This window comes from Grus americana, chromosome 18, assembly GCF_028858705.1.
Source record: "Grus americana isolate bGruAme1 chromosome 18, bGruAme1.mat, whole genome shotgun sequence".
Taxonomy (NCBI): Eukaryota; Metazoa; Chordata; class Aves; order Gruiformes; family Gruidae; genus Grus; species Grus americana.
Window position 1 is genome coordinate 1,399,045 of NC_072869.1, and position 21,823 is coordinate 1,420,867.

The following is a 21,823-nucleotide window of genomic DNA, read 5'->3' on the forward strand; positions in this document are numbered from 1 at the left end:
AAGGGTGAGTGTGCGCATGTGAGCATGCACATGAATGTGTCTGGCTGATGGCCCAAGCCGGAGGGAAAGCCTGCCCGTGCCTCAGTTTCCCCAGCAGCACAGGCAGGGGTGGGAAGGCTGATGTCCCCTGCCTGTCCCTGGGCCCCCCCGGTTCTCACCCCCCTCCCGGTGCCCCCGGCCTGCAGGGGCTGTGCAGAGCCATGGGGCCAGCAGGAGCCACCTGGCACGGGTCGCTATGGTGAGCCAGCCCTCCACCGCCTCAGCCGCAATTACCGGGACGGCACAGCTGCTCTCTCCATCTCACCAGGGACTGGGGGATGGATGCCCTGTTCTCTGGTGACCCCAGCACCGGCCCCATGGTTCCCCCCGTCCCTCCACGGCCCGCAGCCCGTGCCACCCTGCCCCGTGGCCAGCTGATGCCCCCCGTGGGGTGACACAAGGGTCCCTGGGCTGTAGGGTGCAGCCTGGGCTGGCACCGTGCCGGCGGCTCACCAGGCGCACGCTCCCGGCAAGCTGTTATTTTGCAGGCAGGAGGTTAAATGAGGCATCGGTGGATACGATGAGCCATTAACCGGCTGTGCCGCGGCGGGGGCCCCTCATTCCCTGGCTGGCCTGCACCCCGCTGCGATGCAGGAATGCCCGCCTGGGCTGTGCGCTCTGCTTGCACCGCGCTCTTGGGGCTCCCCTGCCCCACGGGGCCATGGAGCTCGAGCAACGGCCCCACGCCGGGCACGGCATCACCTGCCTGCCACCTGCCTGTCCCTGCGAGGGGCCGGGGACCACCGGGAGTGCGGCACAGTGGTGGTCGGGTGGCTTGACCATGGGGCAGAGCCAGATGGGTGATCCTCCCCCCGGGACCTGTGGCAACATCTGCCCACGCTCAACATCTGGAGACCCCGTCTAAGCCCGGGCCCCGTGCTCGCCCCCCCCGGCCCACAGCTGTGCTCAGGGATGGGGCTCCTCGGCCCCGCGTCCCCGTCCTCCTCAGGGATGCAGGCGCTCTGGCTCCGGCTCCCACGTGAGCCCAAAGCAAACCTGTCCTCAGAAGCCCTTGCCGGCACGAAAGCATCCCCCGGCCGCGGCGGCAGCACCGTGCCAGGGCCAGGCAAGCTGATGCAAAGGGGCAGATGGGCTGAGCAACCCCCACTCGGCTGCACCCCCCTGCCCGGCACGGAGCCCTGGCCACCGCTGTCCTACCCCACCGCACGCGCCGACGGCCACCTTTGCTCCGTGATCCGCGTGCTCCCCGTCCCGCCGGCTGTGGCATGGCGTCCCTCCCACTGCGGCGTGCCGGTAGTGCTGGCCATGGCATCGCATCCCCCTGCGGGCCCCGGGGAGGGAGTGGGGCGTGAAACGGGCACCAGCCATGCCACGCTGTCACCTCGCTCGGCAGCTGAACACCGAGCTGCGTTACCGCAGGCGCCGGCACTAATCCTGTCAGCCCAGATACTCAATAACTGGGAACCGGCTAATGTCCCTCCTCGGCTCCGGCACTGCTGTGTGCTGAAGGTCACAGCATCTCCCTGGTGCTGTCCCTGGGAGGGGGGGCCCAGGCGCTGCCCCCCACGGCAGGCGGGGTCCTGCTGCACCCCGAGGTGACCTTGTGCAGCGGTCCCGGGGCTGAGCGTGGTGCTGGCACCTCCTGCCCAGGGAGCACTGAGCCACGGGGCGGGGGGGCTCGTGCCTGCACAGCAGCCCCCCCGCCGCCTTCACGGGGAGCCCGGGCGGTGGGTAAGGGGCTGCCGTGCCCGTGTGAGCTGGGCTGCCGCCGTCTGTGGGGTCTGTCCCCCCGGCTGGGGGTCCCGGTCCTGGCTCCCCACCCCACAGTGCCACTGGGGCCAAAAGTGGGGTGCAGACACCCCCCACTCCCACCCCGCTTGTTTGGGCTGTGCCAGCGAATGCTCCTGCACAGAGGGGTGCCCATCTCCCGCAGCGGAGCGGGGGCGCCCAGCACCACCCCCAGCAGAGCCGCACCAGCCCGGGCGTGAGGCACCAGGGCTGGGGGGGACACAAACGCCACCCCGGCCCCATTGCGAAGCCCCCCAAGAGCCGTCAGGGCAGGTGAGGTGCCAGCGGAGGCCGGCGCAGGGCACTCACGGGGCGCGGGCAGCCTCTTGGCTGCAAAGGCTGGGAAAAGGGCAGGCAGTTCCTGCCGGCAGCCCGGATGCCATGGTGATGGGCTGCTGCCGGCATGAATACCCATGAGCCGGGGGGAGCCGGGAGGCCACGCCGAGCTGTGCCCTGAATGCAAAGACCCCGCTGCCGCGTCCCGGCGGTCTGGCTGCACAAAGGGCTGCGGCCATGCACGGGGGCTCCGGCACGGCAAGGCAGCGCGGGAGCAGGCGGCAAACGGAGCTGCCCCCGTGCCGTGCCGGGGCTCACCGGGGCACCCTGTCACGCCACCCTGGGGTGCGGGGCTGGGGTCCGGGGTTGGGGTGGGATGGACGGGGGCTGGAAGCGGTTCCCTTGGTAACGGCGGGTCCCAGTTTCCACCAATCGATGGTGGCGGTGCGGGTGCGCGGGCTGGGAGGGCTCGTGGCCTACATAAGCGCCAGGCGGACAGCGTGCGCCCGTGCCGCACCGAGACCCGGCAGATGCGCTTGCGAAGCCATGGCCAGGCTGACGGGCGCCCAGCCCGTGGCCGCCCGCCACTGGGGCTGCACTGCTGCTGCCTTCCTCCTCCTCCTCCTCCTCACTGTGCAAGCCGGTAAGGGCGGCCGTGGTGGGGGGAGGTGTGGAGGGGTCCCCGTGCCGTGGGTCCCGCTGACCTCTCTGGGTGCCGGGGTGGGGCTCGGCCGTGGCGCGGGTGTCCGGTGATGCCCGTGGGAGGCTGAGCACGGCTCTCCAGCAGCCGTCGTGGCTCCTAGGGAGGGATGGATGTGGCTCCTGGACGTGCCGTGCCCCACAGCTGTGCCCCACGGTGCCCGGGAGGTGCCGGCGGCGAGAGCCAGGCTGTGCTCGCTGCTGCCCAGGGAAGGCTCGGTGCCGCGGGCAGCGATGTCTGGCACCGCGGGGCGAGCGGCTCCCAATCCCCTTCCCTATCCCCGCTCAGCCAGGCTTAAGCCAGCACTGAGAAGGGTGATCTGCCGGATCGCTGGCCGGCAAGATGGGATTTGAGAGAGATGGGGCCAAATTCACCCTGGGGGAAGGATGCTCTGGGGAGGGGGTGGGAGTCGTGCCAGGCATGAGGGAGAGCAGGAGAGGGAGGAAGGCTCTCTGCACCTGCGGGAGCACGGAGACCCCCGTCTTGGTCCCCATCCCTGCTGGGAGCCCGGCACTGTGGGGACACGGACACGGGGGACGGTCGCCCCTGGTGTGCGCCAAACCGCGGCCAGGCTGGGCTGCTGGCACACGCAGCTGGAGGAGGGGACCAGAACCCGGCCGGGCAGGAGGTGCCGGTTCGCAGGCAGGGATCACACCGGGAGCAGCAGCACCGACCCGCAGCGATGCCGGAGCAGCCGGTGTCCTCAGGCTGCTGGGACCGCGGGGACCCCGACCCTGGGTGTGGGGGGGCAGAGTGTGCCCAGCTACCCACACCCACGGGCTCTCGTGTGCCTCACGTGTCACTCCGGGACGCGGGGGGTCGGGGGTGATGCCCAGGGCTCACTCTACCCACAGCGGGGATGGGATTAGGGCTGGCAGACCGGGCTGCGAGCCAGCGCTGCCCGGCACAGGGCCATTTCCCAGCACGTCCCAGCCTGGGACATGGTGGTCTCACCCCTTCTGCTGCAGAAAAGCAGTTTTTTGGCTCCCAGGGACACAAATGTCCCCATGTCCCCTCGTCCTCCCCCCACCATCTTGGCACCAGCCGGCCCTTTGGCACTGGGGGTTGTGCACAGAGCCAGGCTTCCCCAGCCCCCCGCTAACCGCCCCACAGCCGGGCCCCACTCTGCTGCACCCCAGCACCCCGTGCCCAGTTCTTGGGGTGCAGCACTGGGACGGTCCCATCTCCCCGCAGCCCAGAAGGCCGACCTTAGCGGTGACGCCACAGCAGCCACCATCAACCACTCGCTGACGCTGCTGCAGCGGCTGCAGGAGCTGCTGCAGAACGGCAACGGCAGCGACTCGGTGCTGCGGGTGCGCACGGCCGCCTCCGACGAGGCCAAGGTCTTCCACACCCACCAGCTGCTGCTCAGCCTCCAGAGCGAGGTCTTCGAGAGCCTTCTGCACAACCAGAGCGTCATCACCCTGCACGAGCCACCCGAGACTGCCGCGCTCTTTGAGAAGTTTATCAGGTACCTGGGGACCCCAAGGGACGGGGACATCAGGAGGGACGCAGCTCTTCTGGGGACCACGGGAACCCCCCGGGATGGGGATGCTGGGAGGGATGCAGCCAAGGAGGGAGGATGCTCCCCTGGGGCCGGGTGGCGGATTGGGAAGGTGATCAGGGGACACCAGTGTCACCGACCCACTCTGCCCCAGGTACCTGTACTGTGGGGGGGTCTCCATCCTGCTGCACCAAGCCATCCCCATGCACCAGCTGGCCAGCAAGTACCGGGTCTGGGGGCTGCAGCGCGGCGTGGCCGACTACATGAAGACCCACCTGGCCAGCGAGTCGAGCCAGGGCCACGTGGTGGGCTGGTACCACTACGCCGTGCGCATCGGGGACGCGGCGCTGCAGGAGAGCTGCCTCCAGTTCCTGGCCTGGAACCTCTCGGCCGTGCTGGGCAGCGCCGAGTGGGGCTCGGTGAGCGTGGAGCTGCTGCTGCTGCTGCTGGAGCGCTCCGACCTGGTGCTGCACAGCGAGCTGGAGCTCTACACCGCCGTGGAGGGCTGGCTGAGCCGCCGGCAGCCCGAGGGTCCCGTGGCTGAACGGGTGCTGCGTGCCATCCGCTACCCCATGATCGCGCCCAGCCAGCTCTTCCGGCTGCAGGCGCAGTCGGCGGTGCTGGCGCGGCACTACGGTGCGGTGCAGGACCTGCTCTTCCAGGCTTTCCAGTTCCACGCTGCCTCTCCCCTCCATTTCGCCAAGTATTTCGACGTCAACTGCAGCATGTTCCTACCCCGCAACTACCTCTCGTCCAGCTGGGGCTCCCAGTGGGTCATCAACAACCCGGCGCGGGACGATCGCAGCACCAGCTTCCAGACCCAGCTGGGTCCCAGCAGCCACGACGCCGGTAAGCGGGTGACCTGGAACGTCCTCTTCTCACCACGCTGGCTGCCCATCAGCCTGCGCCCCGTCTACTCGGACTCGGTCTCGGGTGCCGTCCAGCCGGCACGCATCGAGGACGGCCGCCCCCGGCTCGTCATCACCCCGGCCACGAGCAGCCCTGACTTTGCCGGCGTCAGCTTCCAGAAGACGGTGCTGGTGGGTGTGCGGCAGCAGGGCCGTGTCTTGGTGAAGCACGCCTACAGCTTCCACCAGAGCTCGGACGAGGCGGCCGACTTCCTCGCGCATGCCGACCTGCAGAAGCGCACCTCCGAGTACCTCATCGACAACTCCCTGCACCTCCACATCATCATCAAACCCGTCTACCACTCCCTCATCAAGGCGAAGAAGTGACGAGGCAGAGCCGGGTCCCGCAGCCGGATTGGTGCCAGCCCCGCAGCGGGGGGCTTGTTCTTGGTCCTCCTGCTTGTAGGTAGATGGAGGTCCCCGTACTGGGGGGCCCTGGGGCTGCTCTCTGCCGCCCGCCCCTCCTTGATTGTCCCCCTGCCACGTCCCGTCCCCATCACCGTCCTGGGTGCCTGTGGGGACAGGGGACACCGGGATCCCCCCCGCCCCATGTGGGTGGTGCAGGAGGCGAAATGTGCAGCCCACGGCCACGGGCACATCCTGGGCTCACGAACCCCCACGGGTGAGAGGATGGGGCCAGGGACAGCCCGGCCTCCTGTGATGCCACCCCTGCGGCACCGGCGTCCGTCTGTGCCGGGCAGCGAGGCTGCGGCGCTGAGTCCGGCTGCCAACACAGGGACCCCGGCAGCAGCACCCCTGGCTCGGCGGTGAGCTGGGTGCGTGCCCGGGCTGGGCTGGGTGGTCTGTCTGCCTCCCCCAGCAGAGGAAGCCTGGGGGGCACCGTCCCTGCTCACGGCCAGCAGCTGCCCCCTCCCTGCCCGGACACCCCCCATCCCTTCCTAATAAAAGCAGAAAACGAGCGTGGGGTGTGCAGGGGCGTCTTTGGGGGGTTCCCCGGGGACGGGCAGGGGTGCGTCGGGCTGTGCACGGCCGTCACACCACTCTGGCTCAGCACACCTCTTTAATGTAACCCCCCGCAAGGAAAACACCCGTCCAGCTGCCCTGCGCCCCATCCATGCCCGGCGGTGCTGGGTGGCCGGCAGCATCCCCTGGGTGCTGAGCACCCACAGGGGCCCTTCCCGAAGCATCCGCGTGGCTCTGCCGGGGTCACTGACTTGGGTGCCTGCCTTGGGGTGGGTTTGGCACGGGGAGGGCTGGGCCCCTGCCCCTCGCCCCCAGCAGGGCTGGCACCGGGGGGCTGCACGGCGCTGGGGGCGCTGGGGCTGGCAGGACGGGCACTCATCCTGCTGGCTTGGCACAGGGTCCAGTGCCCCTCTGGCAAGGTGCTTGGCTCAGTAATGGTGACTCCATCCGCCCTTGCCGTTGGCCCCGGCACCGTTCCTGCTGACGCAGCCGAGTCGCAGGGGCTGGCGGGGAGCTGGGGGGGCGGCACTGGGAGAGGGGTCCCCAGCACCCGGGGAAGGGGCGCTTCAGCAGCAGCCCCGGGTGCTGGGCTGGGTGATGGCCCCTGCACCCCGTCCCCAGCCGGGGGCTCACCTGGCAGCTGGCTGTGCGGGGGCTTTGCTCCAGGCAGGGCTTGGGGTGGGGGGTCCCTGGGTGCCGGCTGCCTGCACCCCCGCTGGCATGGTGCACTCGGAGCTCTGCAGCACGGGGGATGGCGGCGAGGAGCCCCGGGGGCTGCCGGCTGCCAGAGAGAAGGTCCGTGGGCAGAGCGCTTTGGGGAGGAACCACGATGTGTGTGTGTGTACGTGGGGGGGTGCACGCCGCAGGGTGCTGACACCCCGATGGTGGGCAAAGGGATGCCAAGGGGAGCTGGGGATGGCCTTCCTCCCCTCCCTCCTCCCCTGGGCATGGCACCGCCACCAGCACCGCTCTGCCGGAGCTCCACCACCTCCCGGGTCCAGTCGGTGCTGCCTCGCCGGGGGACACAGCCCCCCCATGCCTGCACCTACCCCACAGCCGGTGACCTTGAAGGACCGTGACCACCTTGATCTCCTTCTGCCATCCAGTGATTCCTCCCTCTTTCCCTGCTCCCTGCCACCCTTCTCGTGCTCCCGCAGCCAGGCGCCCGGGGAGCGGGTAGCCGTCCCTGCCAGCCTGTCTTCACCACCAGTGTGCCACAGCCCAGGGCCACCCCGCTCCTCCGCAGGCCTCGGCGGGTGCAGGCGGATGCTTTCTGGGATGCGGGACCGGTGCTGAGCGGCATTAGCCACAATGCTCTTGGTGCTGCTTGACACCTCCCAGTGCTCTGTGGTGCGGCGGCACCGTCAGCGGGGCACGGCTGCCTGCTCAGCCCCACGGCCCTGCTCGGCTCACCCCTGCCCGCTGCCACCACCGCCTCCGAGCTGGTCCCGCTGCCCGGGGAGGGATCATGCCGGATGCTCAGGCTGGCCCATGGCGTGCGCTGCCGGGACCCATGGCACCCATAAGCGTCCCCACCTTGGGGCTTTGGTGCTGTGGGCACAGCCGTACTCACCTCCTGGGCCACCATGCCCCAGCCAGGAGGTGGGGTGGGCACCACCACGCTCCCCAGCCGCTGTGCCCACCGGATCTTCCTGAACATGGGGGTCGGGGTGCTGCCAGAGAGGGGACACCCCTTACCCTCTGCCACAACAGCTGAGGGGCACGTGCAGCCCCGTGCACGTGGAGGCTGGTGGACACCCACCTGTACCTGTGCCCCACGGGGTGCAGGGGTGGGAGGGTGTCATGGTGGGACCCTTGCCACGGCGGCGTGGGGTGCTCACACCTCTGTGCCCACACGCTGTCCCGGTCTGTGTCCGGCAGGCTGGCTGCGCCGCTCGCCTGCGGAATCCTGGGCAGGGCCATGCCCTGGGCAGGGACGGGGGCTGAGTGCCCTGCCTGGGGTCTGGGGGGGTGCCCTGCCACCCTGCCCTACCTTGAGGGTGCCGGTGCCCCTGAGGTGCCCCGCCAGCTCCCGCAGGTAGGTCTCATACAGCTCCTCCAGCGGCCGCGGCACCGACAGCCGGTGGTCTGCCAGCGAGAGGGCAGGCTGGGCTCAGGCGGCAGCGTCGTGGCTATGTCACGACATCGGGGGGACTTTGCATCGCGACACGTCCCGTTGCCATAATGCGGTGACACCGCGGGACTCCAGGGCGACAACACGCAAGAGGCCCCTTTGTCGTGGCAGAGGTCACGGGAGGGACGCACCGGCGATGAGCTGCTGCTGCTGCTGGATGATGCGGGCACAGAGGGGCTGGTGCTGGTCAAAGCGCTGCGCTGCTGCAGCCGGCGGGTGCCGGAGGCCGCCCTGGAGCAGGGTGCGGGACCGCGTCTCTGCCGTCTCCAGCTCCAGCTGGCGCAGGCGGCACAGCAGGGTCTGCACCTCCCGCTGCTCCGCCGAGCTGCTCCGGTGCCGCAGGGTCTCCTCCAGCCGCCGCGTGTGATGCTGGCTCTGCCGGAAGCGCCGCGCCAGCTCTGCCTGCGGGCACGCAGTGTGGGCACTGTTCCTGCCTGCTGCCAGCACCCCTGCCATGGCACCAGCAGCCCTGCCAGCGCCCCTGGCCCCTGACCCACACCCCAGTCCAAGAGTATCCACGTCCCCCCCAGGGCTGCTGGGGAACCCCGGCACTGAGACTTGTCAAACTCAGCTCACTGGTGATGGGGTTTCAGTTGCCAGCGGTGGGGACGGGGGTCCCAACCCTTCTGCTGCTGGAGCCTGCCCTGCTCTTCCACCAGAGCCGCAATGCTCTCATGGGCAGCGGCCACGTCGGGTGGCTCTGGCACATCCAATCGCTTATCCCCCATGTCCCAGTCCCTCTTGCTGTCACCGGGGCTGTCCGGCTCCCCCTGTCCCTCCCTGCTCCGCTGCCAGCCCTGTCGCGTCCTGCTGCGGGGAGGAGGAGGTGGTCTCACCCCCAGCCCAGCTCATCAGGGGACCCTGTCCTGGGAGGACTTTACCTACATACTGGGCGAGACCGAGCAGATGCCGGCTGCGCAGCGCGGTGCTCTCCAGCCGGAGGACATGGCGCAGGGCCGCCTGCTCGCGGCGGGCACCAAGCAGCCGAACCTGGGCTGGAGGCACCGGGCGTCAGCGCTGAGCCTCACAGGGCCACGGGAGGGTGGGGGGCCGGGATGTACCCCAGATGTAGGGGATGTCCCGGCGCTCGCCCTGCCCCGGCTCTGCGTCCTCAGGGCCCTCGAGGCGCTGGGTCTCCCTGCGCAGGTCAGCCACAACGCTGCCATACCGTGCCACGCGGTACGAGATGCTGAGCAGGTTGTGCCTCACCTGGGCTGGGGCCGGTGTGAGTGTCCCATGGCCCCCGCTCAGCCCGGCCCCAGGCAGGGTGCCTAAGCGGGGTCCCTGAGCAGGGCATGGCTGGTGGAGTGGGTCCCCAGCAGGTCCTCAAGTAGGATCCCTGAAGAGGGTCCCCAGGCAGGGGGTTCCCCGGCAGGACAGAGCTGGTGGAGCAGGTCCCCAACTGTGTCTCTGAGTAGGATTCCCCAAGCGGCGTCCCCAGGCAGCACATGGCCATGGAGCAAGTCCTGAGCATCCCAAGAGCTGCTAGAGCAGTGCCCTGAGCAGTTCCCCTTCCCTGGGCACCCGTGGAGCGGTGTAGGGGTGAACTCCTCGTGCCCTCCTCGCTGGGGGGCAGCGGGGCCGGGGCTGCTCGGGGAGGGGGGCGGGGAGGGCAGGAGGGTGCCCGTGCTCCCACCCTACCGTGGTGCGGATGCTCTTGGTGCGGTGGGCGTAGGCGAGGGTGCTGCGGGACTCCTCGACGGCGGTGCTGGCTGGGCTGATGTGGGCGATCATCACCACGCGGCTGTTGCCCTCGAGCGAGTGCTGGCCACGGAGAACACGGCTGAGAGAGACTGTGGCGGGGGCAGCCTGTGCATCACCCCCCAGCTCGGATCCCACCGCGGGGAGCCGGGACCCCTGGCCGCACCTTGAGCAGGCGGGTCAGCTTGCTGTCGCGGTAGTTGATGTACTTGGTGCTCGCCTGGCGGCTCAGGGCCTTGATGCAGTTGCCCAGGGCCAGCAGCGAGCGGTTGATGTGGGCTCCCTCCTTCATCCTCCGCCCACGGTTCTGCGTCTGGGCAGGGATGGGATGGCAGAGGGAAAAACCGGGCAGAAGAGGGGCCCAGGAGGGTCCCCAGCCCTGCAGCCCCCCAGGCGGGTGCCGTACCTGCGCCGCCCGCTCGGAGCCCGCCAGATCGATCATGAGGAGGCGGCCGTGGCGCAGCCCCCCACCCCGGTGCCACTGGTGCACGGTGACCTGCAGCACCGCGTGGGAGCGTGACGAGGTGCGGTTGGCGGCCGTGGGCTCCTGTGTCCGCCGCCTGTTCCCCCGGGCCAGCAGCCGCATGACCTGGGGCAGACGGGCAGCGCTGGACAGGGAGGGCTCGCCGGACCCCCCCACGCCCCACGAGCATCTGCTGGCTCACCTCGTCAGCATCGATGGCGGAGACCTCGGTGATGCCGGCCACCTGGATGACACCACTGGCGTCCTCCCGCAGCTGCAGGCAGCCCAGCGAGGGGTTCAGCAGGTCCCGGATCCTCTCGTTGTAGATCTGGGCAGGGGGAAGGAGCTGAGCACGTCCCCCCTGGCGTGGGGACCAGCGGGGACACCGTGTCCCACCCTGGGCACAGAGATACTCGGCTTGGGGCCACGTGCCGCTCGCTGTCCCCTGCCCTCCCCGGGGAGGGGGACATCCCTGTGGCCCCCTGCCACACCTCGAGGTAGGACATGGTGACCTCATACTCCATGTCACCGCTGGCATCCTCGATGGCCTGGAAGAGGTCAGCCAGCGTGCGGGCACAGATGCCGGGCTCGCTGTCGGTGCCCAGCATGGTGTAGGTCTTCCCGCAGCCTGGGGCAGAGGATGGGGCTGGCTCGGGGCCGGGACCCCTCCGTGGCCATGGGGCTGGCCCGCTCCCCAACCCCACGCCCCTCACCGGTGGGGCCGTAGGCGAAGACGGTGGCGTTGTAGCCGGAGACGACGCCTGTGACAAGGTCCCGGGTGATGGCACGGTACACGGTCTCCTGCGGGAGGGTGAGAGGCCCCGGGGTGCATCCTGCTGCCCCCCCACCTCCACCTGCTGCCTGGGGCACCCCAGCCTGCCTCCCCCCACCCCACACCCCCCCACGCCCTGAGGGACCCACCTGGGTGGCCGTGGAGTCGAAGGTCATGTCGAAGACGTAGGATTTCTCCCGGGAGTGGCTGGTGCGCAGGATGTCATCGGGGTCTTCCATGGGGTCTTGCAGCACCACGACCTGCCGGGGGATGCGAGCGGGGCTGGCTTGGGGGCACGCGCTGGCCCTGGGCACCCACCACCCCGCTGCTCCAGGGTCACCTCCACAGCACCTCCACGCTGGGCATTGCACCGCCGTTAATGGTGCTAATTAGCACTTGCTTGGGCCCCGAGGTGTAACGAGGTGCCGGGAGCCCCGTAGGCTGGTGGCGTTGTGGCACAGATCCCCCAGGATGTGCACGGACAGACGGACGCAGCAGGATGCTCTCCCCAGCCCTGTCCCCGCAGCACAGCTCTGCGGGAGCACCGGGACGGCCCGTGTCTGCCAGCAGCTCCACCCCGGCCGGTGGGCGAGGGGCCCCACGGGCGAGCGCATCCCCCCACGGGTGATCGGGCTCCCGGTGCGCCGGGGGTACCTGAGCAGGACTCGGGTTTCCGAGCCCAGGCATCAGCACCCCGGCGCTGGGTAATGCAATCGCTCGCCCCTGCCGGCCCCAGGAGCTGGGGGAGACCGAGCGCCCTGCGCCAGCATCCCCTGCGTGTCCCGGGGGGAACAGCTCGCTCGGAGCTGTGTATCCCCTCCGCGCTCCTGCCCAGGGACCCCACATCACCCACAGCAAACACAACGGGGCCGGAGCCAAGGGGGACACCCTGGCATGGGTGGAGGGCACCCCGGCACGGGGTGGGGGCACTGGGATGAGCTCCCCAAGGGGTCTGAGCCCTCATGGGATCCCATGGTCATCCCTCCCCTGCTTTCCCAGGGCCGGTGTCCCCTCAGTGTTGGGGTGCAGGAGGTGCCCGGGCCGGTGCCGGTGCTGGCGGCGCGGGGCCCTTTGTGCTTCTGAATGGTCCCATTGTGCCCAGGCGGGGCTGCGGCTCAAAGCCACCTCTGTGCGCGGTGCCAGGGGACCTGCCGGGCCAGCCGCCCGCTGCACCCACCTGGGCACGGCAGCACAAAGGCCCCTCTGTGAGCGCAGCCCACCAAGGTGCTCGCTGCCCGGGCACCGTGAGGCGGTTGGGGATGCCGGCACCCCACAGGGACCCTGCGTGTCCCTGTCCCCACGAGGGATGGCCCCTCGCGGGGTCCCTGCCGGCTCCCAACGCAGTGCAGATTTTGAGCTTTCCCCATAACGCGAGCTCCCTTGCTGCTGCCCTCCTTTCACCTCTGCCCCCCCCTTGCACAGCCCCCCAGCTCCCCCCATTCCACTCAGGACTGGGGACAGGGACAGGCAGCACTGGGGTCCCACAGCACTGCGGGAAGGGGGGGCTCCTGATCCAGAGCCCCCAGAGGTTCCCACCCTGCTGCTTTGTTATCGTAGGGTCTTTTGCAGGGGCTGCGAGGCTGCAGGGTACCCCCCAGACAGCGCCCGGCACACGTGGGCATCGCGCGCAGTGCTGGGTGCTGCTGGGCGCGTCCCGGGGCAGGCACCGTGCTGGGGGTCACATCCTGCCCCGGGGTACCACGGGATGGGCATGGGGCAAGCAGAGGGACGGCGAAGCACCAGGACCAGGCGGTGCCCGATGAACCCACGGGTGCCCGTCCCGCCGCCGTACCTGCTGGTCCACGCAGTGGGCGATGGGCTTGGCCCCCTCCGCCAGCTCGGCCGCGCTCATCGGACGGATGCGAAGAGCCACCTGCGAGACACGGGGATGAGCGTGGGGTGGAGGGGATGGGGACGGGGGACAGGGACACAGACCTGCACACGAGCCATCGCAGCAGGGTCCGGCAGACGAGGCTTCGACAGTGCGGTGCTGACGCAGCCCCCGGGACCCCCCCACTGCTGGGCGCTGCAATTAGAGGTTTATTTTCCTGGGACGAAAGCAAACACCGCTGGGACCAGCCTCAAAGGGGCAGCCGGGCAGCGTGCCCTCCTGCTGGCACCCGGCCCCTTGCTGACATGGCTCAGGGATGGGTGAGCCTGCAGTGGCACAGCAGGAGCGGGGGGACCATGGTAGGGGGGCTGGTGCCATGTCTCTGTGCCCCCAAACCCCCGAGGGTGTCCCAGCGGCATCCGCCAAACCAGCCCCACGGTGCCAAGGTGCGGCAGGGACGGCTGCTCCTTGGGGTGGCCGGACAGGCAAAGCCACACCAGCCACCCTGTCCCCCTCGTGTCCCCCCCTTCCTGCCACATCCTAGCCCTGTGGGGTGCAGCCGTGGGATGCCCTCGTTCCAGGTGTCCCCACTGCCCTCGGCAGCGGTGCTGCTCCCCTTGGGGACAGAGTGCCACCCGCCGCCGGCCAGGACTCACCGCCAGCTGCTGCTCCTCGCTGTCCCCTGGAGCGTTCATGTCCTCGCTGGGGCAGGGGGGCCGAGGGGAGCCTGTGAGCGGGGTGTATGGGGCACGCTGATCCCCGCTCCGTCCCTGGCTGCAGCCCTGGCCCTGAATGCCCCCACTGACTGCGGGCTCAGCGGGACCCAGCCTGGCTCCCCCCTTCCCTCCCCTGGGCACTGGCAGAGCCCCAGGCTGGGGGCTGAGCCCCTCTGCCCTCCTGGGGGGGCTGTGGGCCCGGTCCCAGAGGTGTCACCCCATCCCGGGCTGGGAGGCCCTGCCCCACACGTCTGCCCCACTCGTCTGCCCCAGTCCCCTGGAGATGGTTGAGCTGTACACACCACCGCAGCACGGCCGGCTCCTGCGGACACAGCGGCTGGCACCGTGCGGATCCGGCCACACTCCCTGCCCTCTCCTGGCTGCACCCGTGGCGTGGTCAGGGTGCTGCGAGCTGGGTGGCAACGTGCCTGTCCTGTCCTGCGCGGGGCACGGCCAGCGCATGGCTTGGGGAAATGCCTTTGCACCTCCAGCTGCTGGTACAATTAGGGCTGGCCCTTAACGAGGCACGTGGCTGAGCTGCTGGTGCCCGGCTCCCTTCCCACAGCCCGGGACCGGGAGCCGGCTGCGCTGGGAGACGGCAGCGTTCAGCTGGGGGCTGGGGGATCGTGACCCCTGTCCCCCTGGTCCCACTGCACCCCGGGACCCACTTTTCCCCTCTGTCCATGCTGCCAGGCCAGGACCCGCACCGAGCCGCTCCGCCGTGCACCCACCCTCACCCCCTGCCCCGGCACACGGGATGCTGCCTACACGGTGGCCCCATCCCTCTGCCGACAGCTGTGCCGTGGGGCGAGCGCAACCGGCTGCTCGTTAATAATTGATGGCTGGGTAAGCAGCAGGGCGGCTACTCGGTGATACTGGCCGGGCTGTGTTTACCCAGCACCGATAACCCTGGCCCAAGCACCACAGGCTGCTCTCACAGGGAAATTAGGAGGTGGGGGGCACGGGGCTTTGCTCAGCATCACCCTCCCCGCCGGGAAGGGGCATGGTGCTGCACCGGGACCCTGCTGCCACCACCAGCTGCCCTGCTCTGCCCTGCTCCTCGAGCTGGGGACACACTAAGGGACATCCCACTGCCATGAGCGCTCTGTCGTGGTCCACAGCCAGCTTTGATCCACGGCCTGGCCTGAGGAGAGGAGACGAAGAGCAAGAGGACATGACTTTCCCACCCTCTGCTCAACCATGCTGTGACAAAACAGGAAATGTGATGTGGAAAGCTCCTGTTTATTCACCCAGAAGAAAAAAAAATCAGGAGGGCAAAGGGCCAGGCAGCATCTGCGACCAACACGAGGTTTCTGGGCGACCCACTGGTCCCATCTCAGCTACGGCTCCTGCAGAGGCAGCAGACACGGGGTCAGGGAGCTGTGTGGGGCCCTCCGCTCGTCACCCCATGGGCACAGAGACCCCACAAGCTCAGCCCAGCTCAGGGACAGCAGCCTCAGCCCCACACGAGCTACAGAACAACCCTAGCCAGGAGAGGGAAAGCAACACGAAGCCGGAGTGCGCTGACCTTGGCAGCATCCTTCTCCTCCTCCTCCTCTTCCCGGTCCTTGGGCAGCTGGCTCTCTTCCCCCTGCGCCGCCTCCTCCTCTCCCGCGTGGTCTTTAACCTGGAAGGCAGAGGCTGAGCCCTGTCCCCTGCCCCACGCAGGGAGTCCCCCCGCCGTTGCTGGTTTTTCCCATCCCCGGTACCTTGCCACGCAGGGGCTGGGTCTCTGCCCGCGCCCTCCTCTGCAGCTCCGCTTCGATGACCTCAAAGAACTCCCTGCGCGTGCGCTCGAGCACATCGTGGGGACTCTCCACCGGCATCTCCTCCACCTCCATCTCCTGGCCCTCCGACCTGGCGCGCTCCTTCAGCCGCATTTCCCGGTGCCGGGCCTCCAGGATCTTCTCCCGCTTCGTCTCCCGCTCAAACATCTAGGGTGGGGGGTGGGTGCTGAGGGGTGCAGGGCCAAGCAGGGACCCCACGGGACAGCGTGCTCCGCACCGGGACAGCGCAGGGCTGGCTGGCGGAGCTGCTGTGCAGGCGGCCAGCGATGTGCCGGCAGTGCCGAGGGCTTCGCTGTGAGCTGGCCCGAAGCACACGTACGGCGTTGACCAGGTTCTTCTCGTTCCTCTGGAGGGTGCAGAACCCAGAGGAGATTTCCAGCAGGGTGACAGCGCCCAGCTTCGAGCCGCAGCCAACGACGCACCCGTTGTCCTGCAGGCGCAGGCTGGAGAGGGGCTCGTCACAGACCTGGGGAGGGAGGAAGGACGGGTGGTGGCACTCAGCCCTGACGTGATGCCCCATGGGGGGAGTCAGGCAGGACGAGCTGGCAGAGGCAAAGCCATGTGCTTGCCAGGAGTCTGTGCGCTAATTTTGGGGCGCACTGGGCTCCAGGCACAGCTCAGGGCTGAGGGGACAGCTGCTGCTTGACGGAGCTTATCCCGAGCTCCGTGCAGGCAGGGCGGGATTGCTCCGTGAGGGATGGTTGCCCTGGGACAGCCCCGCTCCCCTCCCGGGGTGAGGGACCCGGAGCCGCTGGGACCTGACCTTCAAGCTGAGGGAGGGGTCGTTCTGCTTGAAGAGGAAGTCCCAGACGTCCAGGGTCCCGTCCGATCTGGTGGTGAAGAAGACGGCCGGCCTCACGGTGCTCCAGCACCCGTCCGTCAGGTAGGAGAGGTGGTACCTGCCGGCAGACCCGACGCAGCGGGGATGGGCTTCTGGCCTCCATCCCCCTGGCCCCTTCAGCCAAGAGCCCAGGCCTGTGCACCCTCCGTTCCAGTGCCATCGGCCACGCTGGCACCGCTCTGCCTCGGTGACTGTCCCACTACCTCCTGCCTGACCCAGAACACGCTCTTCCACACAAAGGAAGATTTTTTTGCGGGGCAAACTGACACACACCAACACCTACTTGGTCCACATAATTGATGATTCCTTGGTCTCCTCCGACCAGATCCGAGCAGTCCAGTCACCAACTGTCAGGAAGATTTTGGGGTAGAAAGGGTTCCTGGCCAGCGCATAGACAGGTCCGTGGTGGCCGCTGTAGGTGCTGGTGATTTTTTCGGGGGGTGTCTTGGCCTTGCGGTTGCAGGCGATGACGATGCCCTGCTCTGTGCCCACCATGAACTTGGTGGGCTGAGGGTGGGAGCAGGAAAGAGCAGCTGTCAGCAGGCTGGGGACCCCGAGGGGCAGGGGACAGGGGGGCAGCAAAGGGCTTTGCTGTCCGAGCAGGGGGGAGCCTGCTGCAGCCAGTGCCTGGGGAGAGCGGAGCTCTGGGACCCGCCATGATCTGTGGGATTTAGAGACTGAAACGCCAGCAAGACCCTGTGTTTTGGGAGCACATCGACTCCTGATCCTTAAAGATGGGTGAGAACACGCTGCAAGCTGCAGCATGGTGCTCTGGGTCACTCTGTGCATCAGACGCTTGTGCCGTGCCCCTGCAGCCCTGCCCGCGGGGGTGGTCGGGCACTGCCGGCCCGGCTTGGTTTGGCTCACGCTCCTGCCCAGGTTGGGGTACCAGTTGTGGGTGCGGGGATGCTCACCATGGTGGGCTCAAACTCCAGTGTGACGGCACCCAGAGCGTTCTCCAGGAGCCCTTTCCGGGTGATGTCCAAGACCAGCGTCTCGGTGGGCTCGGACAGCTTGCGGATATCCCACCACAGGACCTGCGGGGGACGAGCAGCGGGAGGGGGCTGCAGGGGCTGCTCCTGGCTCAGCCACGGGTGCTGGGGAGCCGAGTGCCCCGGAGCCGGGCAGCTGCCCTGCGCCAGCCTGGGGTCCCTGTTCCCGTGCCACCATGGCTGGCGAGGGGCAGTGCGGGCAGGGGAAGCTCTTTGGGGCTGTCAGCGCCTGGCAGCGGGGTCCCCGTGGGAGTGCCTGGCACCCTGCCCTGCCCCTGCCTCTTACCTGCCCGTCGGTGGAGGCCGAGAAGCACTCGGTGCCCGTTTTGGACTGCAGCCAGATGGCTCCGTACACCGGGTCCCTGTGGCTGAACTCCACGGTGGACACCTCCATGGGCAGCCCCCCTTTCCTGGTGTCCCAGTAAGCTGGGAAGGAAAAGGAGCTGTCAAGATCTGCGCTTGCTCCCTTGCCTGCATTTGCTTGCCACGTGTTTCCCAAGGAGATGCTGCGCCACTCTCCAAGCCAGGATGGGGAGCAAACGTCACCGGGTGCTCCCCCCCCACTTCCCAGCCCCAGAAGAACCATGCAAGCGCCCCATGGGCTGGGAGCCCACTGCTGTGATCACTTCCAGGGATGCCCACGCTGAGCAGTAACACAATTTGCACCTTCTGCAAACACCGAGCTAGATGATGGTAACATATTAAATAGCCGCAGCATTTCTTCAGCGATCATCTCTCTGTGGCAGATGCACTACAATCCCCAGAGATAACAAATCCACCCGGCTCCCCCCTGCTCTGCACAAGGGGTTGCGGCAGGACCAGACACAGTCTAAGCAGCCCCCAGCCAGCTCCAAACAGCAGCTCTTACAGTCAATGCTGCTAAAAACCAGCCTGCACGACCTGACCTGGGCTGCGCTCCCCTCCCGCATGCCCGAAGGGCACCGGCTAACGAAGGCAGGCTCCCCGCAGACAGCAGCAGCCGTCCTTCTGTATCTCTGCCTCTGACACGTGGCAGAGGGCAAGCCGCAGCACGGGACCAGCCGTGGTTCAGCAAAGGTTAGGCAGCTGGGCCGCGGTGGCACCGAGCCGCACGCGCTCCCTCTCGCTCACTTTAATTAGGCAATTGGATGTGACGGAGTGTGCTCTGCTGGGCCCGCGCCACGCGCCGGGAAGGACGGGGTGAGATCCCTCCCCTCCATCACCTGCGGAGCGTGCAGTAACAGCCCTGTAATGCATGCCCTGTCAGATCTGATTGCTGCCGCAAACGGCAAGGAAAACATCAAAATGAGAGCAATTAAATCAAAGGGCTCACATGGCCAAGTAAATAACAGAGCCGTAAACGAAGCTGGCAAAGAGAGGCCCTTTTCCAAGCACTTGAAACAAAAGCACAAGAACAATTTAGCGCATGAAGCGACAGCAACTCTCCTGGGCTTTTGCCATGCAAAGATACGAGGCCGTGGGCAAGGCAGGAGCACAGCACGTGCCCTGCTCAGCCTCTGATCCAGCAATCCCTCCCGGGCTCTTGCTGCAGCCGCAGCCGCCTCACTGCAAAGGGCTCCCCGGCGCGGTGTCCTCCCCTCCCCGGGTACCTGCTCAGGTGAGCACACGCCTGTCCTCCGCTCGCCAAGCCCCATGGCTTCAGGCTGTGCTGGGGATATTCCCAGCCGCAGCACTCATGACATGATGGCTTTTGTGCTGGAACCAGGCTCTGGCCGAATTAAAATGAAGCCTTGTTAGTACAGCCTCACACCTAATCCATCTTCCTTACCCATCTGCCCGTTGTAGCATCCTCCCACCAGGACGTGTGAGTCTTTGGGGTTGTATTCCAGGCTCACGAGAGGGGATGTCGGCTTGAGAACGAGCTCCGGCTTGTTGGGGTTTTCTGCCAAGAAGGGATGAGTAAAGAGCAAAGTGTAAAGGCAGTCCGGAGGGTGAGCACCCCCGCCTCTAAACCTGCCTCCCGACACCGCACCCCGCTCCTCCAGGCCTGGCTCACTGCTGTGCTGACGCTTGCCCAGCCGTGCTGGATGAGGAGGAGCTGGCGGTGTCACCAGGACACCTCACCTTAGCCAGGGAAGGGACCTGTCCTCGCCTGCCAGCCCGGGGACAGACCCCTGGCACCCCGACCCCTCTTCTTTGTGTTTTTTGCTCCAAAATACAACAGAGTCTTTGACAGAATAGTGCAATTCTCAGCCTGGGCTTGTGCTGCCTCTTTCTTAATCAAGCACAAGTGAACCGTATAAACACAGGAACCACATAAGAGGAGCGCGGCTCAGCTGCCTGTTGTGGTCACCGGCACTCTAGCTCATGAAGTCATGTAGTGGGATTTTAGCGGTTATTTTCCACCTGTTGCCCAGCTTTCAGGTCCCATTTCTCCCCTGCTCTGCATTGATCCGTGGGCAAAGCAGAAACCAAACCCTTGTTCACCCCTCCAGAGTGCTGCGAGGCGTCATTACGTGCTTTGAAGACACAAAGTGCTTCTGCAGCGGCAGCATTACTGGCTGGTGAGTTTTCACTTCCCCTTACCAAGATCCCAGATGTACGAGTCAAAGCTCATCTCTTTCATGTTTTGCTGGAACTCCAGGCTGGAATAAGCCACTGCCAGTTTCTTGCACGTGTTGGGGTGCCAGGAGAGATGCGTAGCTGTCCTCTTGGTTACGTTTGGATCCCTTTTTGGTAACAGGACATCAAAGAAAGATATTAGTTTGCTAACAGCTTTGTCATGCCCTGGGATATCTGTCTCCCAAAGGAAACTGTGGGAATCGCAATTAAAACAAGCTGCAGCCCTTGAGCATTGAGTGCAGGAAACGATTCTCTTGGGGGTTGGGTGGGAGGAGAAGAGTTGATGATTTAATAAAGTCTTTCCAGTTATACGTTTCTAAGAATCCAATTATGTTACTGGATCTGACTTCTAGAAATGACCTAACAGCCCCTCAAATAATCTTTGAGGCACCAGTAAAAAATAAAACCCCATCCTGTCTAAAGCAGGGTTAGAAGATGCTCAGAGCTGCATCTGTCCTTGGACCGTGGTACCTATTGCCAAAGCGCCTGGGTAGGGCAGAGGGCAGGGACGGGAGGGACAGATGGAGTTAGGGATCAGGGGGGCTGCAGCAGGTCTCTCCACCCATGAACCGATCCGGCGCTATTCTAAAGCCCCTGGGTTTTCCACCTCCTCTGCCTCCAAAGGCGGTTTAAGACGCAGGAGCCCTGTGGATCTGGAGAGCCTGGCGAGCCTGGCTGGTTGTGCTACCTGATGACATTGATGGTTTTTGCGGAGGGGGGCTCGTCTTCCACCTCTGCCACCTCCTCCTCTCCAAAGTAGTCCTCGTAGATGTTGATGGCGTTGTTCTGCTTGACGCAGTGCTCCATCAGCTGCAGGGAAAGCGCAGGCAGAGGCTTTGGGGAGGGAACCAGGCAAGGGAGGTGAGGAGGGGGGACGGGCAGGGCCTTACGGCACCGAGGTGCGTGATGGTGTTGATGTAGTTTTCATCTTTCTCCACTTTCTTCCTGAAGCGGATGGTTTGCTCCACCTCCTGCGGGTTGATGTCTTTGGGCCAGCCGCCCTCTACGTGGTTGACACCGCGGGATTCCACCTCCACCCGCTCCGTGTTGACCTGGGGGTTGGCATGGAGAAAGCGGAGCGAGAGATCGAGCCGAATGGGTGTAAAACGCACCTTTTCCCCTCTGAGGAGGAGCAGCCTCGAGGGCAGCCCTCACCTCGTGCTCAGACATGTCGCTGCTGTGCTGGACGGAGCTGTCCACGGGGTTCCTCAGGACGAAGCTGCTGGCCATGCTGGGGTCGGGGGGGATGTCCACGTTCACCTTGGCCGGCCGGTCGGAGAAGCTGCAGGGCCGGCCGAACTCGCTGCGCTTCCGCGTGTACACGTAGATGATCTCCATGGTGGCCCTCCGAGGGGGCGGCGGGCGCCCCTTCACCCCCCCCCCCCAGCCCTGTGGGGTCCTGCTGCTGTGGGGGAGCCCCGACAGCGATCGGGGCCCTCAGGGGGAGCCCACCGCGGCGGGGGACACCCTGACCCTCCCGAGGAGCCGGGGTGCGGCGGGGCCTCGCTGGGAGCCGCTCCTAGGGCCGCGTCTGCCGTTGCCTGGCAACGCCGGAGGGAGATCACGTGATGTTCACCGCCATGTTGGGAAGGGCAAGATGTGGCGTCACGTGGCGGCCGCCGCTTGCCGCCATGTTGGGAGGGCAAAGCCTGGCTAATTGGGGGGGGGGGGAGGCAATTAGCGCAGGGTAGCGGGGCCTTCCTAAAGGGGGGTGACTGCTGCCAGCTCCACGCCCCATGTCACCCAAACCTCTCCTCTGGCTCGCTCTAATGGCCGGGAGAGGAGCACGAGACGCAGCTCTCGACACCCATCCCAGGGCGCAGCGGCCCCCTTCCCGCCCCAGCCCCCCCCCGCCTTGGCACCCCAAAACCCACGTCCCCCCACACTGACACGCTGAAACCGCTCCAGCCGCCCCCTCACCACA

The 21,823-nt window shown here is 67.0% G+C and overlaps 3 protein-coding genes across 4 annotated transcripts; 1 reads left to right on the top strand and 2 right to left on the bottom strand.

The window, feature by feature from the left end:
- Window positions 1-2,346: 2,346 nt before the first annotated feature.
- On the top strand, window positions 2,347-6,096 carry BTBD17 (BTB domain containing 17). Its single transcript, XM_054846497.1, has 3 exons — window positions 2,347-2,707; window positions 3,959-4,235; window positions 4,423-6,096. The coding sequence occupies exons 1-3, from the start codon at window positions 2,500-2,502 to the stop codon at window positions 5,501-5,503; spliced, it is 1,566 nt and encodes a 521-aa protein (XP_054702472.1). The 5' UTR covers window positions 2,347-2,499; the 3' UTR covers window positions 5,504-6,096.
- Window positions 6,097-6,134: 38 nt separating this feature from the next.
- Window positions 6,135-13,977, bottom strand: KIF19 (kinesin family member 19). The gene is given in 23 exon segments (XM_054846502.1): window positions 6,135-6,568; window positions 6,571-6,667; window positions 6,669-6,782; window positions 6,784-6,878; window positions 6,881-6,911; window positions 7,150-7,445; window positions 7,514-7,773; window positions 7,863-8,026; window positions 8,094-8,188; window positions 8,366-8,632; window positions 8,857-9,044; window positions 9,124-9,229; window positions 9,296-9,443; window positions 9,876-9,998; window positions 10,102-10,248; window positions 10,342-10,524; window positions 10,601-10,726; window positions 10,890-11,026; window positions 11,112-11,199; window positions 11,320-11,430; window positions 12,963-13,043; window positions 13,106-13,196; window positions 13,658-13,977. Coding segments are annotated over 22 exon segments (3,243 nt in total). The 5' UTR covers window positions 13,121-13,196; window positions 13,658-13,977; the 3' UTR covers window positions 6,135-6,197.
- Window positions 13,978-14,530: 553 nt separating this feature from the next.
- Window positions 14,531-21,428, bottom strand: DNAI2 (dynein axonemal intermediate chain 2). Of its 2 annotated transcripts, XR_008579734.1 has the most exons (14): window positions 21,055-21,428; window positions 20,790-20,951; window positions 20,588-20,709; window positions 19,864-20,006; window positions 19,106-19,219; window positions 17,624-17,763; window positions 17,260-17,382; window positions 16,629-16,852; window positions 16,268-16,403; window positions 15,824-15,970; window positions 15,427-15,651; window positions 15,246-15,344; window positions 14,968-15,066; window positions 14,531-14,861 (listed from the first exon to the last, which is right to left on the bottom strand). XR_008579734.1 is itself a non-coding variant. In XM_054846496.1 (13 exons), exons 1-13 carry the CDS (start codon window positions 21,235-21,237, stop codon window positions 15,058-15,060), a joined length of 1,827 nt encoding a protein of 608 aa, XP_054702471.1. In that variant the 5' UTR covers window positions 21,238-21,428; the 3' UTR covers window positions 14,943-15,057. The 2 variants fall into 2 exon arrangements, 1 of the variants encoding a protein (XP_054702471.1); XM_054846496.1 differs by lacking the exon at window positions 14,531-14,861 and having other exon boundaries at window positions 14,943-15,066.
- Between the last annotated feature and the right edge of the window lie 395 nt (window positions 21,429-21,823).

What these genes read in the sequence shown, in the direction of transcription:
- BTBD17 (XM_054846497.1), top strand. Translation starts at nt 2,500, where the DNA reads ATGGTGGCGGTGCGGGTGCGCGGGCTGGGAGGGCTCGTGGCCTACATA. An exon ending in CCTCCTCACTGTGCAAGCCG is followed by an intron (nt 2,708 to 3,958) that starts GTAAGGGCGGCC and finishes ATCTCCCCGCAG; the next exon opens with CCCAGAAGGCCGACCTTAGC. An exon ending in CTCTTTGAGAAGTTTATCAG is followed by an intron (nt 4,236 to 4,422) that starts GTACCTGGGGAC and finishes ACTCTGCCCCAG; the next exon opens with GTACCTGTACTGTGGGGGGG.
- DNAI2 (XM_054846496.1), bottom strand. Translation starts at nt 21,237, where the DNA reads ATGGAGATCATCTACGTGTACACGCGGAAGCGCAGCGAGTTCGGCCGG. An exon ending in CCATCACGCACCTCGGTGCC is followed by an intron (nt 20,710 to 20,789) that starts GTAAGGCCCTGC and finishes CTTTCCCTGCAG; the next exon opens with CTGATGGAGCACTGCGTCAA. An exon ending in AGAAGAACCTGGTCAACGCC is followed by an intron (nt 15,652 to 15,823) that starts GTACGTGTGCTT and finishes CCCCCACCCTAG; the next exon opens with ATGTTTGAGCGGGAGACGAA.